Source organism: Numida meleagris, chromosome 13, assembly GCF_002078875.1.
Source record: "Numida meleagris isolate 19003 breed g44 Domestic line chromosome 13, NumMel1.0, whole genome shotgun sequence".
Lineage (NCBI taxonomy): Eukaryota > Metazoa > Chordata > Aves > Galliformes > Numididae > Numida > Numida meleagris.
In genome coordinates, this window is record NC_034421.1 from 13,236,887 (window position 1) to 13,253,508 (window position 16,622).

General features: G+C 49.5%; 1 protein-coding gene across 3 annotated transcripts in view; it reads right to left on the reverse strand.

Annotated features, from left to right (window-relative positions):
- CLUAP1 (clusterin associated protein 1) overlaps positions 1,358-16,622 on the reverse strand; it is a 59,254-nt gene continuing 43,989 nt past the window's right edge. For 2 of the 3 annotated variants that reach the window (XM_021411718.1, XM_021411720.1), the window contains 4 exons: positions 12,570-12,677; positions 4,034-4,089; positions 2,372-2,425; positions 1,358-1,884 (listed from right to left, as the gene is read on the reverse strand). In XM_021411718.1, the coding sequence (XP_021267393.1) occupies positions 1,729-1,884; positions 2,372-2,425; positions 4,034-4,089; positions 12,570-12,677 (374 nt within the window). In that variant the 3' untranslated portion in view covers positions 1,358-1,728. The remainder of the gene's footprint in view (positions 1,885-2,371; positions 2,426-4,033; positions 4,090-12,569; positions 12,678-16,622) is intronic. The other variant, XM_021411719.1, reaches the window with a different exon arrangement.

Here is a 16,622-nt window from a genome sequence, read left to right on the forward strand (position 1 = left end):
ACTGCCAGCTCAGCTCGAGCCAGCACACCACAGCACTCACCCACGCACTGTTACTACACAGAAGTTGTGGACTATTTACCTGGGAAGTTCTGGCACATCCTGACAGGGCATTTCCAGTTCTGAGCTCTGCTGATGAGGAACTACTTTGGGTGTCAGAGACATGAGAGATGGAAGAGCTCCTGGTTTTCAGGTAACTGCTGTGCATTCCTTCCTTCAGCTCAATAAAAGAGGGGCTGGAAAACACTCTTCAGATGGAGGGAAAGCAAAGTATTTTGCTGATGTGAAATAAAGGAAGGAGAGGAGAACAGCCTGGGCTCGTCTGCTCTGATGAACACACACTGCAACGAACTCATCTAATCAAGCACTGATTTCTGCTCCTGCGAAGACAGATCGTGATCCAAAAGACAAGAGGCAAAACACCAAACTCCAGCTTTTGCTTTCACCTGAATGCTTTCACTGATGGCCTAAGTATAACCCACTGACCTCCTCAGTAAGCTCAGCACTGCTGCCAGCAGCAGGGCACCAACCCCGGGTGTCTGTGTGCCTGTGCTAACTGTGCAGAGCCACCACTGCCCCACGCTGACCTCAGCTCCTACCACACTGCTTGTCATCTTCTGCCTCCTGCCCACATCTCTTGTTCCTCTACAGGAAGCTGAGAATCTCTTGTAAACATTCTCCCAACAACCCCCCCCTTTTTTTTCCCTAAAATGTGCAGGAATTTAATACCCTGGGATCTTAATCACTGTTCACTGAAACTGGACAGGCATCCTCAAAGCTCTTTAGTGAGGGCTAGACAAAGGGGCAATCTCGTTCCTATTGAAAACCAGGCTAAAAATGGTGAATAATTAATTATAGAAAATACACCTATTCTTGATAGAAGGAGGAATGTTTTCTCCAACAAAAAAAACATGAGAACAGCATTACACACCAGTCAATTCCAATTGGATTTGGGTCCCCACAGTACACGAGGAAAGGCTGAGGAACAAAAGGAAGCAACAACCACCCAACTTTGGGGCCGTTTGAGCGCCTAAAGCTCAGTCTGCTCCAAAAGCGTAATTAAAGGGCTAATTTCCTATGGAATTAATCACGGTGCAGTCTCACACAGTTGCTCTGAGGACACTCAAGCACGGCCCGCTTAAGCCTGAGAACGACTCCCAAGGACACAGCTGAAACACTGAGAGATGCTGCACTGAGGTTGTCTCTGAGGATCCCTCCCTGCTTTCCCAGCTGTAGCTTTCCTCCTTCAGGCCAACTGGTGCTGCCCTTGGCAGAGACGAGCCCTTGATGAAGGAAAGGGTACGTTTAGGATAAATAGATCTAAGCCACTTTTAAAACCAATTTAACTGCGTTCCCAGAGCAGCTTTTCATCCAGCTTTATTAAGGCAAAAAAATCTGTTTGGTCATAATAAAGTGCAGGGAAATCAAGCACGCGATGCTCGCTGGAGTGAGACTTCTGGCACTGCAGCGCATGAGGGCCAGTTCTAATGCAATTATGGAAATAACAGCACTCCACGTTACTGTGATTCTCATTATGGATAAAGTGCTCATACTTTGCAGTCACAAGACTGGCAATCCAAGTTTAATTTTCAAGTTTAATGAACATTATTTACCAACTCCTGAACTCATGCTGACGAGCGCTTTTCGGATGGCAGGCTGTTATTAGTTCCTGGCCCGCGTGCTCTCTAAAGTCTCCGTGTCAAGGTGCCTCCTGGTCCTGCTGCTGAAGGGTCAGAAGTCATCATCGCTTTCCTCCAGAGGCTCTGGCTTCTTTGCTCGGTGGCTGGATTTGCTGGGGGAGATTTCCATGCTGTCATCTTCCACATCCTCCTCCTCATCTTCATCATCATCATCATCCAGGTCAATCTCACTATCCCCCGACTCCTCCTGCAGGAAAGCACACAGCATTCACCACCACTTCAACTCTCAGATGTGAGGCATTTGGGGCAGCTCAGAAGCAAAGGATGGTGCTCCTGGCCAGCATTCTGCTGCTCCCTCCCATGTGCTCGGTGCAATCACACAGCTGAGGGCCATGGGAAGGCCACGTGTCTGCACAGGTACGGTTCCAGCTGTGGACTTGCCCCAGGGAGCAGCAGCAGGCTCTTCCAAACCAATGGAAGGCCACAGCTCAGCACCTCTGGGAGCGGAATGCCCCCATGGCTCCCACCAGCAGCTCCCACTTCGCTAGACATCGGCTGCTCCACTCAATCCATGGCAAACATCCTTTCCCACTTCGCGGGGCTGCCAAAAATGAACTTCCTGACTTCTGCTGAATCGGAGACATCAAACACCTTGCAGAACTTCAAAGAGATACCTGCTGTGAGACCCAGGAATCAATGCCTCACCCAAGAAAAATCGCAGGAGAGGAACCCACCTGTGCCTTGGTGATGATCCTGCGCTTGCCTGGCTGGGCTGGGGCAGCTCTCCCCTTGGACAACCAGAGTGGGAAGAACAGGAGAGGCAGAGCAGGAGAAAAATGAACAAATACGAGAACATAAAAGGAAAAAAAAAAAAAAAACAACGAAAAGGAAGTAACCAGAATGGGAGCAGGAGGGAAGGAAGCAAAAGATTACAATGAAAATGGGGGAAACTGAGGCTGAACTATCAAGCACAGGCAGGTGCCCAGAGAGCTGCTCACTGTTTGAGACATACCCAATTTTGGGGCTGTGCCAATGGAGACACAGGAGGAGGCTGTGAACAGCGTGTGGTAAAAAAGGGAAATGCAAAGGGCAGAGAAATGACAAAGCTGGCAAGGACATGGGCAAGGACAGTCAGGCAGCGCTGTGACCGAGGGCGCGTTGTCTTCACCTGCAGCACTGACCCTACCCAGCAATGGGTCCCAATGCCAAAGGCATAAATCACTCCCCAGAAGGCAGCGACCAGCCTTAGCTCGATCCATTCTGGCAGAAGCAAACAGCAGAGCGTGGTCTGTAAGCTCATTTCCTGAGAAATGGTGAGGATGGGCAGAATGAGAGGCAGTGCTGAGAGGGACTGACGTGGCTCAGCAGTGCAGGGATGGCTGAATTCTGAGCATGCCCTCCTTGCTGGCAGGCAGCACAGGCCAGGGTGTCTGCTGGATGTCAGACAGAAGGACTCCGTACAAGTAAATTAACAGCACCGGCTCAAACACGAGCTCACAATCACCACGGTTTTTATAGGTTTGTACCGGCTCCTAACACAGATTGGGCTGTGCCAGCTGGCATTTTCCCAACCATCACCTGGGATCAAGACATCCCCACTGATCCTGGCTGGCAGCTAAGATGCAGGCGCCTTTTTGGGATGGAGAGCTTGTTGTATGGCTGCAAGCCATATCAGAGCAACTGGCTTTGGGGCCAAAGGCTCTGTTTTATCTCCTAATACATGTGTAGCCACTTAAGAGTGCCCAGAGGGATAGAAAGGTCACCCATATGCCAGAGGCTGAGCATAGCAGCAAGAACAGTGCCTGCTCTGCAAACCTGGGTCTTCCCAACTAGCTGCCATCTGCTCATCAGGTCAGCTTTACCCAGATGCAAAGCCAGAAGCTATGAGACAGCAATATCTGCAAGGCAGGGATCCCAAGGGCTCCAGCTCACATTTCAGCTCTCATCCCTGTCCCATCAGCTGCAGGACTGGTGCTTGAGATGCTGTGTGTTAGCACAGCTCAGTGACAGGGCTCCAAGGAGTATGACTTCAGAGTAAATCAGGGGATTCCCACCAGCACGTCCAACTCCTGCTACATTGCGCTGATCCCCTCCTAGCAGTCTGCCCCAATGGCTCAGCAAAGCAGCATCCCTGTAGCCTGCGTGCCACTGCTTACACGCTGCAGGCTGAGGTTAAAGCACAGGGCAATGTGCAGAGACCTGAAGAGCAGAAGAACAATGGGAAAGTGTGTGTGTGCAGAGAAGGAGAGAGCGGTCAGCTGGAGGGAAGGAGGGGAAAAGAGAGCCCATGGCACAGAGAGTGAGCAGGTAAGGATCTGTTTCTCTAGCTGAGGAGAGGGCAGGTGTTCTAAAGTGCTATCAGAGGAGCTCTGCAGGCACATGGGATGGTTACTTACATCTTCCTCTGTGTCTCCACCCTGCATTGTTCCCACGATCCGGGCACCAGCTCTTCCTGCAGAGCAAAGAGAATCACCGTAAAGTCTGGAGAATGAAAGATGAAGGGCAGGGTTTCCTTTCAGAGGACCAACCAAATGGCAGCGAGAGGATGAGGACCCAGTGCAGGTGAGGCCACCCTGCCTGCCAACTCAGGAGAAGGTGAAGAGGGTAAGGCTGACGGTATTGTGGTGCTAGAGCTACCTCGTGTGGCTGTGACAGCTTTGTAAGCCAAAGTGCATAGCAGCTTGAAGAGATTCATATCTTAAGATTCAATTTCCATAAGGAACTCCATAGCAGTTTTTTGAGCACTGTTTATACCTTCAAGCAAGGAGCCTTCCCGATCTCATAGCTCCATCTATTTGGCTTACTGGAAATTTGGCTGACAGACAATATGATTATCATATGCAGATATTCCTCATCAGAAGAACATCCAAGGATGCGCAAGACGTCGAATTGCTAGCAGAAAGACGTGAGAGCTGGAGGTTAGAAAGTGAAGCCAAATGAAACCCAATCAGAAACATGGCAGTGATTACTCACTTCAATCAACCAGCTGGAGGAGCAGAAGGAGGGACACTTTCTTGCCTTCAAACCCAAACAACCTGACTGGATGTGCTCCTGGGCAGGCTGCTTCAGCTGACGCTGTTTGAGTAGAGGGGTCAGGCTAAAGGCTCTCAAGAGATCCCTGCCAATCCAAATGATTCTGTGAAATGGCATAATCCTCTGCTTTAGCGTACAGAGAACAAAAGCCTAGCTTTTGCTCCTGGTAAGCCCTCCCATGCTCAGATCTTTTCTGATATTCCATCAGGGACTGACATCTCACAGGAACCCTAGGCAGCGCCAAGGCAATCCTCACAGATTTCTTGCTGAGAATAGGATGAGCAAGTCTGAAGAGGCAGTTGGTCGTAGGGAGTTCTCTGAAAAGGGCTAGTGTACCCAGGCCTTGCTTCAGCACTCTGGGATATGTAAAGTCCACATGAAATGGGGAAGATGCCAGCACGGTCCTCCTTGCCAGGAAGGGAGGCAGGAAGGGGCTGGGAAGGGGCACAGCAGAGCTGCAGCTGGGGAATTCTGCACGGGGGCTGGCTCAGCCGTGCTTCCTGTCACCATCCTCATCCATTTATCATCCCCATCACCAGTTTTCTCTGTGTCAGACAGATATAGATTTTTCAAATCCAGCCTTCTTTTTCTTAAGCGTGGGAACAAAACAACTTTAAAATATATCCTGTCCAACCTCCTTTGGAGCTGCCAAAGTACAGAAGGAGACGGGTCGCTCTGCCCCCTGTGTAGGTTGATTTGGGTTAGCTGTAGCAAACAGCTGGCTACCTCAGCCAGAAGTCACCAAAAACACCCCTGCTGTGCCAAGACAGATAACTTAAAGGATCTCGTGACTTTAAATAAGAAGTGGTGCCCTCTGTCGATCTGGCTGTTGACAACACAGGCAGTGGAGATGGAATATGTGTTGATGACTGGACAGAGGAGCTCTCTTCAAGCTTTATAGACATTTGCTCTGATAAATGCTAGCCTATAAGTTCGGAGATAGTTATAACAGACATCATTAGAGGACAATGAAATAGCTTTTTCACTCAGCATTCATGCTGGTCCAAGAGTTTAACTGCAATTTTGCTGTAAGAGTTTAACTGCTATGTAGAAGGCTCACAGCATGAAATGCTGGATAGGGAATTCTTACCTCAAGGAGAAAGGAGCAGGGAGCTCGTGCAACGTACTGATAAAACAAAGTGGAGAGAGGTCCTGAATGTAAAGAGACCCAGGACATAATGAGGAGAGCCACACGCTGCTGCCTGAACAGGAGAGAAGGCAGATTCCCCATGTCACTGGAAGAGCCGTGACAAAGGTGGGAGCCTTGTTTGAGCTTTCGGATACCAAACCCCACGTCGGTGTGTGCGGGAGCACCAAGTGACAGATGGCTGCAGTGCACGTCCCCACGTGCTGGAGGGGAGGCAGGGAACAGCAGCCTGCAGCAGGCAGAGCTGGCAGCCACAGGGCTGTTTGGCACTTGAAATGTACAGGGTTCCATTTAGCAGGGCTCAGCTTGCTGTGGCTTTAGTGCTGCACCGCTCTGGCCAGAGGCTCCCGCAGCTCCCAGGCAGGTGAAAGCCTCTTATGTTTGCTCACAGATAACGCGAATTCAGCCGGGACAGGCTGTACAAAGTGATAATTAGGTGAAATGCTCGTAATGAGCAGACCGTAATTCATTGCACCTTTGGATTCAAATCCAATCTCAGTGCATAGCCACTGAGCTATCCAGGAGCAGAAGTGAACGTGCATCCATGATTTTAAGCCTTTTGCCACTCTTCCTCTGCCGTTGCACTGCCCGGGCAGCTGCCCACAGTGGAGTCACAGGACAGGAATGACTGACATCTTCTTACTCAGCCGTGGGTACACGTTAACCCCGTTCCAGACAAGGAACTTCACCTGCGAGGTCAGGACAACCCCCTGCGAGGGGAAGGCAGATTGACAGCTCAGACTGTTTGCCTCCGCTTTGAGATCCGCCTTCAGCCTCCCACTCTTAATGCAGGTTTCAGCTGCGAGCTCCCTTCTCTCTAGCTCCCCGCCTTGCAAAGAAAATGAGGACAAGTCTTTTACTTGACCTTTCTGATCCATGCACCCTTGGGGAACTGCCCTCCTATGCGTGAATGTAGCCCTCAGCAGCAGCAGGCCCTGATCTCAGCAGCATTTTCCAGGCGTTGCCGAAGGACAGTGATGAATGAAGCACACTACGGCTGCTGCCCAGGATGAGCACGCTCCTATTTCTTTCACCCTCCACAAAAACGAAGTTTGCTTGGAAATGAGTCACCTGCCTCAACCCCGCTATTTCAGCCCCACAGCCCTTCCTCCTTCTCCACCAGGCCCAGTGTTGCAGTGACCATAACAGTGCTAAAAGCATACGGACACACCTCCTCCATCGCAGCGAGCACTTCGCTTTGATGACACAAGGCACGCAGACAAACACAGCTCTCTTGGGAGATGATGATGATGATATGGTGGGAGTGAGCTCGACTTCAAGTTAAGATGGATTCATTTCCATGAATTCCAAACGGAAGCCCCTTGTCAGTGTCCCTCAGAACACTCAGTTGCTCCCCTTTCTTCAGCCTCATGAGCCTGTCCAGCAGCTGCCACATCAGCAAACATAAAGACTTTGCAGACCCTTACCCGGGCAATAGGAACTACAGAGATCTGCACAGAAACGCATTAAGATCAGAAGAGCTGCTGTGCTGGTGCTCTTCCTTCCCAGATGAGTTTCCTCCGAGCACTGCAGTCAGATCCCCTGGCTCCTGGAACACTGACAGTGCTGACTGTTTTCCCTCCTCTTTGACCTGAGGAGGCACGGAAGAAGAAAGTAATCTGATTGCACAAAATCATTTCATAGTGTTTGCAATCACAACTTTCTTTTCTTTGCTAGCAAAGTGTATTTGCTCCGGAAGCACAATGGCAAGGACCCACTGTATGCCACGTATACAAAGCCCCACTTAGAGTCAAACCACACTTTGTGATGTTCTCAAAGAAGGAATTTGCTGAGATTCGCATCGCTGCTTCTGAACACACGGACTGGAGGGAATGATGGGAACAGCGAAGGAGGAGACCACGTCCTGCACCAAGCTGCATGCCAGCACGAGGCAGCCCTCCCTGTATGGAAGATGCTGAGAGATCAGGGCTGGAGTCACACATGTGAACAACGCTTGGACCACTGCAGAGGGTTACAGCACACATTTTTCCTAACAGAATTCCTTTGCGCTAAAGCCAAGAATGCAACACGTTGAGAAAACCTACAGAATTGTTGAGCATCTCATGTTTGTAAAGATACACTTGTATATGTAAGTGTATCTTATAAAGATACACTTGTATAAAGATGCACTTGTATATGTTTCCTGATCTTGGACTTATAACTGTAATTTCCTTTGGGAACTGAGAGAAGGAAAGAAATACAACAAATATTTAATACACGTTTTTAGAAAAGGTGGCATCCACAAGAACTGAATGTGAACAGGGGGCCAAGCAAGGAGCAGGGAGGTTCGTAATGGAATCCCTCAATTCTCCTTCCTACCGATGGCATGCCCCTAGCTTCTGTGTGCTGGAGGAGGTTGGAGGGATGTAAAGAGCTCTAGAGATTCAGCAGCAGAAGCCTGCACATAGTTATGAGCTAGGGAGAACTGCCACAAGAGGAGTCTGACCACTTCCACTGAGAACAGATTGGGACTCTGTGTGCAGGGGTTTGGAACAGGACTGTGCAGACTCTGCTGGGAGGATTTCTTGCTGCTCTGCCAAAGCTCCTATTCCCTCTGAAAATGTGAGGGCTAATTCACCCCCTGTGGCCTCTGCCCAGCACACAGTCTATCTTCGGCTCTTGCACTCTGTCTGCAGCCAGCTCCCACTTAATCATCACCAAGAGAAGCTTAAGAAGTAAAGTAGGACAGGGAAGCTAAATACCATCATCACCTCCAAACGCTGCCTGCCTGCCACAGAAGCAGCATGCTCCAGACGTGCTGCTCTGCATGCATTGTCTCTCTGAGGTCCATCTCTTCGGGCCTGGGAAGCCCCACAGGCACAGAGCAGCTGGCAGTGACAAGCCAACCCGTGTCCATGGGGCCACGCTCCCTGCCCATCCCCAGACTCATCTCTGTTTTGATTGCTGTATATTTGCTTCCACTCCCTCCAGGGAGGTGCTCCTGGCTTTCTTAAGAAAATCCTCTCTTCTCACCTGCTGTCTCCTGATATATTTGTCCTCGCTACATTAAACAGTGCAGGTTTTCAGGCTTTTATCCATTCACTCGCAAACAGCCTCGCTAATAACCTGCCTGCAGCTCCTCATTATCGCATTGATCCTCTGGTCACTTCTAGGAAGGTAAGAGGCTCTCCCTGTTTATGGGCTGGTTGTTTGCAGAGTAACATTCAGCATCTGATAAAGCTGTTTTCTTACAAAAAAGACCAAAGAGAGCTGAAGTGGTCTCAGAAGCAGAACGGTCTGCGAAGCCCTAACAGCACAAAGCTGCCCCTCAGCACTGACACCACAAAAGGAAACACAGGAGCTGCAGCATTTGGATGACTGGCCTGTGGGAGCTGAAAGACCCTGGCAGCGTGGAGGATGATTTACTGTGATGGACACGGCCCCACCATTTTGCAATCACTAATCCCTTCTCTTCCATTCAATAACATTTCCAGCGCCTACCTTGTTCCAAGCACAGTGTGAGTGCCAGCGCTGTCTCTGGCTCGTGGTTCCACAATGTGCTTCAGAACTCTGGATGAATGAGACTGAAAAGATGGATCTGCATGTGTAATTGAAACGTCACTGTAAAATCAACCTTAATTCAAGAGGAGACTGGATAGGTTCTTAGAAAAACCCAGCACGGTAGTGCCTACATCCCTAGCACGAGGCTCTGCATTCTTCTCCCAGACACCCTTACCATCTGCACGTGAACAACCACGCTGCTCCAAAGCACTGGCCTGGGGCCTGCTCCAGGGAAGAGGCTTGTCTGCATTGCAGATGGTTAAGATCTTGCAACACTGCAAGAATTCCTTTTTCCCTGGCTCTCTGACAAAGCAGAGTCTTATTCCGAACATCAACACTAACTCACAGTTTGACCTCAGAAGCGCAAGCGTCTGCAAGTTTGTGTTACAGCCTCACTTATCTACAGCCAGAGAGAATAAAAGTGGATGCGAATTTTTATTTACATTTACAATGTTCAAATTAAAAGATGTTCGGAAACATCTCCTCTCAGAAAATGTGGTGGGGCAGGGGCACTGCTGCCAGGGAGTGGTGGGGTCACCGTGCATGGAGATGTTGAGGAACCGTGGGGATGTGGCACTGAGGACGTGGTCAGTGGGCACGGTGGGGTGGGCTGGGGTTGGAGCTGGGGATCTGAGAGGCCTTCTCCAACCTTAATGATTCTATGACAACAGGCTGTAGCCTCACAAGCCCAACAAACCGGTACCTACCACTCTGGTGACTCTTCCCAGCCATTCGTTGTCACCCACATGCTTGTTATCTCCTTGTGCAGAAGCCTTCCTGGCTTCCTAAAGCTGGATTTGCTGTACTGGTGAATCAGAGTTTAAAAATCCTAAATTCAGTGGAGACAAAGGCTCCATAGCCCATCTTAACTCCCTTCCTAACCAGTCTGTTCCTCTTTGTACATGGGAAAATCAAGATTCGATTTTCTCTCCGTACCACAAGAGCTGGCAGCCTGTCACGTCTCCTCCAGCTCATGCTCTTTTCTGCTCCATGGGAGACTAAATCCTATCCCTTCAAGTCTTTTAATTGGCAAAGGAATAAAACCAGGAGCAATATTGTCAAAGCTGCATTTAGTTTGAATTTGACTGCATTTAGACAGTCCTGCTGAAAGGACTCGAGAGAGAAACTGTGTTGATTTTTCTCAATTATGCCAAGTGGCCTAATAAGAGTGATTATCTCTCCCTATGAATCTTGCTCCTCTAATGGTGAAACACACTAGAATATCTGCCCTCTTATTACAGAGGGAGGAAATCTTCTCTTAGAGTACTAATAACCTGGAAATTAGAGATGTAAAGCTGAATCACATCACAGGAACTGACCACAGCAGTCTGCTTCTCCCTAGCAAGAGAACAAACAAGGCTCAGAAGCATCACTTTGTAAGAAGACACAATCCTTCAGGAGAAAGTGAATGGAATCTCTTGAGTTTAAGGGAAGGGAAAAAGTGGTAGTTAATAAAAACAGCGTTTTTATCATGCTGCCTTAATTATTAAGTACATTTTAAATGCAAACTACCTGTGCTGAAGAACATATATAGTTTCTCTGTGTGTTTAATGACAAATGGCCAGTCAATGTTCAGGCCCAATTTGCCGAAGAAGCTGAAGCACCTTGACATTAATCTCAGGTCCTGACATTGTCCCCAGCACAATTTGTGCTCACAGTTTGTGAGGGTCACGCAGTCAGACACGTCCCCTCACTGCTGAGGAAGGAGCAGAAGGGCCCAATTACACAGAAAGAGGCAGATGGGAGCCTGTACCCAAGGCTGGAGCTGCTCGTCGCACTAAGTGTGCGCTCTGGATCAGGCTGGTGCTCTGGAAGGAAAGCTTTGGCTCACCAAGGCAGAAAAGCAAGCTGATCATGCTCCTCCTAACTCTAACAACGTTTGCATCCATCTCCACCAGAGCAGACTGCGCTGGAGCACGGGAGGACTGAAGTGCAGGGAGTTAGAACTGGAGAACGCAGCCTCACTCCTCCCGGGTGAACCGTGCAAAAGGCATCTCAGGAGCCAGCAGAACACACCTGGAGTCGGTTCAGTGCTTCTGTGCATAGCAGGTGAGAGGCAAAAAGAGGACGGAACCGAGGGAGGCTTCCAAATGACACACAGATGGAGCGAGCAAAGATCGGCACGGCCACCAGGCAGTCAGCAAGCTGCAAACCGAGACCATGCAAAAGCCAGAGGATAAATCACGTGGCAGCAGCAGTTTATGGAAGATCAGCAAGAGACCCACAGAAGCTGCAGCCTGTACCTGGCTGCTCCATTGGGATGCCTGCTGAGATGGGGCATCACAGACAGTTACAGCCAGCTCTAGAAATGGTGTACAGACTTTTCTTTGAGAAACTGTAAAAACTGTTTGCTCACAGGAGGCTTTCTGGCACTTCTCAAGAATTTTCAATTGTTATGAAAAGCAGAAGAAACGTGGATAAAAGTGCTTGAATTTTATTGGTTTGAGAACTTGAGCTTCCTGCTCTAGCCTCAATAAGAGGAGAGCAGAAAACACATCTGCAGTCAATCCAAGCAGCAGGTTACAGCAGAAGTAGTGGCACATGAAATTATCCACCCTGGCACTTCATCCAGAGCCCAGAGAGGCTTTTGCTGATGCTCAGAATCACTCACAGCTGACAAGAACGCCACTGAGAAATAACTTGATTTTCTGGTTTCATTTTGCTTCACTGTAATGAGTAGAAAGTGGGTTGTTTTTTTTTTCCATATAAGTAACACCGACCCTCAGTCTGTTATTTCTCCTGAGTTGCTCCTGCCCTGAGCTCTATGGGAATCAGCAGCCAGAGGCTGGAGGTCCCCTCTGCATAACAGCAACACAAGTCAGATGTCTTTCCCTGGCAGAAGTAACTCAGGTGTGCTGTGCCCACGGCTGTCAGCGCAGGAGGCTTTACAGACTCATTAATGGTCTCATTTTGAAGATGACCCTAGCGGAGATAATGCCTACACCTAAAGGGAAATAAATGCTTTGCCATGAGAAATCATAATACCTTGCTACGGCTTTGCACAAAGCTACTTCTGAATCTGGAAGGCAATACCGAGGAAGGATTTTTCTCCCTTTTCTATTTCCTTCAAGTAAATCCTCCTTAATTCGCTCCCTGAAAGTACTATGTTTTCTCCACATGACACCAACCTCTTACAGCTCACTAGAATGGAGCAGTTCCAATGTCCCTAAAAGATGACAGAGTCTTTTATATTTAAGGTTACTCAGAGCAAGTCCTTTTAAATAGAGGCAGTGAAGGGGAGGTGGAGGTACCTGGCACTAGCATCTCCGAGGCCACGCGCTGCTTCCCCAGCTGCCTGTCTTCCACTTCACTGTCAGAGCCTTCATCCTCTTGAATCTCCATGTCAGAATCATCATTATCTGGTTAAAACAAAAGCAGGAGATACACATCATTCAAACCATCCCACAGCAGCCCAAAACTGCAGTTGCATCCAAGAGATGCGAGCACTCTCCTTGTTCAGCCCACGATTAACTCGGAACACGGCCGCACACGGAGCGCTGGCTCTGCTGACACAAGCAGGGGACAGCCAGCTTCCACATCCTCACCAAGGAAGAGATCTTCATACAGAAGAGCCACAGAAGCTGAGGTGAACAGAGCGTGCAATGGCAACGTTCTGAGTACACTCTCTGGGTATGAACCATCCGTACAGTCAGGAGGTGCTATTTCAAAACCAAAGTCTTCTAACAGCTTTTGGAAAGCGTGAACTTACTAATACATCTCCTAGCGTTTCACCCTCCCATGAGCAATACCAGAAAAGGTCCCCTCAGACTCTTGTCCTTTCACTTAACCATGGGTTAGAAGCACACGGGGATCCTACAGCTCAGGGCGATGCTCTGCGGTGCCCGAGGGGAGCGGTCCTACAACAAACCCTGCAGGACTCGGTGTGAAGTGAGCGCTCGGTGCAGCAACAAGAGTTGCTCCCTGCTTACAGAAAGCAATTCTTTCCTAAGTACACTTAATTACACACGTCTGAGCTGAAAATGGAAATAACTAATTACGATTAGCAATGAGCTGGCACGTCCTTGCAACATTTAATTATCAGACAATATACAAATATCATACGTTTTTCCACGATCTTCTTCATTGTAATATTAAGTCAATGACAAAACATAGCAGCAAGGGATATGTTTGGTACCCAGGTAAGATTACGAGGCTCCAGCAGCATTAGCTACAATTTCTGTTTGCGTTGCACCTTCTTCTCTGGCAAGTGACCAAGCTGCCGTGTGACCTGAATGCTGCTTCTGTTTGCTGGTATTCAGGAAAGCCAGCTTTTGTTCAGGCAAACCCCTTGGGAAGACCCATGTGTGGCCTAAATAAAGGACTCAGGGCTATGTTCTCTGTGCACCTTTGTCACCTGCAGGGGTTCTCACCACTACGACTGACATGCCCTCCCTTCTTTTGGGCTTGTTTTATCCCCTTTTTCCAGATTTTGTCACATGTGCTCCTCCTGTTTCTCAGTACCACCGCCCAGAGCTGAGGATGCTGCCCATTGCAGAGCACACCGTGCTCGCCCCATTAGCACTTCCTCCTTCTTACCCAGCCCTCCCGAGCCCAAGCTGCCAGCTGAGGGTGGGCTAACAGAGCTGCTGCTGTCTGGCAGCAAGCAAAGCAGCAATGCAGCGAGCACCCTCTGGGGACAGGACTCGGAGCCCTCGCCCCGCAGAGGCACCGCGCTGTGATTCTGCACGGCTCCACCAGCACAGGGCTTTGATTTTACATTGCGCTTTTCAGGAAGCCATTTTTTTCTTTTTTAAAACCATTTATGGCCACGGGCTCTGAGATAAAACAAAACGTGCTTCCTTTCAGACAGCCTGGTGGTAAGATGACAAGGACGGGAATGGATCTGCCATCACCCCTTTGCTGTACGCAGAAGAGCTCTCTCCTGCTCCCCTAGGGCCATTTCTCACCCAGCTCTGCTTGCAAAAAGGAAGCTCTGCTCACTCTGTAATTCCCCACAGCACCTTTCTGCTGGAAAGTGGGGCCGGCAGCGAGATCCCCCAGCGAGCAGTGCTTTGAGATACAAGTGGTACCTACTGCACAGAGAGAATCGATGGCTGGAGGGCCTCAAGCTGCTGCTTTATGAAAGGAAATGGCTTCAGCACATTTTTTCCCACATCTAATCTTTGCTTCTTTCACTCAGTTTCTCTGCCTCTCTGAAGTCCCTTTCTCACCCTACTGCTTTTATCCTTCTCCACCCCCACTTCCTCGGATGCTTTAACTCTCCCCCAGCAGCAATCCGGGTGCAGCTCTCTGTGTTCAGCCCATGTGTGGGAGGCAGAGGACTGCTGGCAGCCCCCAGAAGCTTGCTGGTGCCCCAGCTCCAGCGCTCGGCTTTCCCAGGTCACCTCAACACCTGCTTTCGCCTACACCTTTGCAAATCCTGCATTACACATGAAGAGAAGGTTAATCAGGTGAATTAGCAGCGTGTAAATGCAGCACACCATCTTTGCAGCTGAGCTGGGACTCAGAAACAAATCTTGTTACGGAGCTGCAGCAAGAGCGTGGGCTCTCTGAGCAGCCAGGAACTGGTGGTACTGCACCACACAGAGCCTAACACGGAGCTTCACCGTGCTGCTGCAGTGAACGTGTGCTGCAGGAACAGAGAAGCTGGAGCTGCAAAGGCAAATCCAGCAACAGCCTGTGCCCCTGAGCCTCCTGCCCACACCTGGAAAGACAGCGAGAACCTCTCACTTGCAATAAAGTTAATGCATTGCTCTAACCCAGAGCTTTGTGGTCGCTGGCTCTAGGTCCCACCACCCAGCCCAGCTCTGCTTGGGGGTGCAGCAAGGCACAACCGTGCTGGGCTAGAACACCAGGGACACGGAAGCAGAGAACATGCTAAAAAATGAATGTAAAAATACAGGATGAAAATAAGCTGAGTCCAGGCTTCCTAGTGGGCTGAAACAGCAGGTTGGTCCAAAGCTCTGGGTGACCCATCCTACATACAGCAGTACAGGATTCCCTCACCCCATAGTTCTCATTGTATTTGCCCAGTATGTCCCGTTTGCACCAAAATATTCTTGAGAGACCAAAAAAGAAGTGACAATTTAGAATGTTTCATTTCATAATGTACAGGAAGAAACAAACTGTTGCACTGGGAGAGGTGACAACCCCTGTGAAATAGAAAAGAAGACAAGGAATGCTCCTTGTGGAGAAAATGTAGATTTTTCAGTACCAGTGTAAAGACTGAGGATAATAAAGCACGTGCCTGCAGTTCCCACATACTGGTACACGATGTACAGAACACATCCTAAGGTAGCTGGATTATGAGATTTGCATGGCTGTACATGAAGATTATTTGACTTTTAGCAATAAACTGCAACTCAACAATGCACGTGCCTGAATTCAGGCCAATGCTGGCAGCTTACTAGAGCTTAAGGCTGGCGTTTCAACAAGCTCCTGTGTTTTTGCTATGAAAAGGAACACCCTGCAAACTGCATTTGGCCCATTTCCCCACTGCTGGGACTTCTCTACTGCACAGAGAACATTGGCAAAATATCTGACTAACCAAGAGAGAACACACTGTGATTTTAAACTCCTCCTGCCTTGTATTTCTCTGGGGCCAGGCCCAGAGAGTGGTGGTGAATGGAGTTAAATCCAGCTGGCAACCGGTCACGAGTGGTGTTCCCCAGGGGTCGGTGCTGGGGCCTGTCCTCTTCAATGTCTTTATTGATGACCTGGATGAGGGCATTGAGAGCACCCTCAGTAAGTTTGCAGACGACACCAAGCTGGTAGGAAGTGTCGATCTGCCTGGGGGTAGAGAGGCCCTACAGACAGATCTGGACAGGCTGGATCTCTGGGCTGAAGCCAATGAGATGAGGTTCAACAAGACCAAGTGCCGGGTCCTGCACTTTGGCCGCAACAACCCCAGGCAACGCTCCAGGCTTGGGGCAGAGTGGCTGGAAGGTTGTGTGGAGGAAACGGACCTGGGGGTATTGGCTGATGCTCAGCTGAGCATGAGCCAGCAGTGTGCCCAGGAGGCCAAGTGGGCCAATGGCATCCTGGCTTGTATCGGGAACAGTGTTGCCAGTAGGAGTAGGGAAGTCATTGTCCCTCTGTACTCAGCCCTGGTGAGGCCCCACCTCGAGTACTGTGTCCAGTTTTGGGTCCCTCACTGCAAGAAAGACATTGAGGCCCTGGAGCATGTCCAGAGGAGGGCGATGAAGCTGGTGAGGGGTCTGGAGCACAGGGCTGATGAGGAGCAGCCAGCCTGAATGCTCCCATCTTTGCAGCTCTGCAGTTTGAATGTAAAGTGTAATGCTATAACATGATGGAAAGCACAGCAATTATAGCAGGGTAGCAAA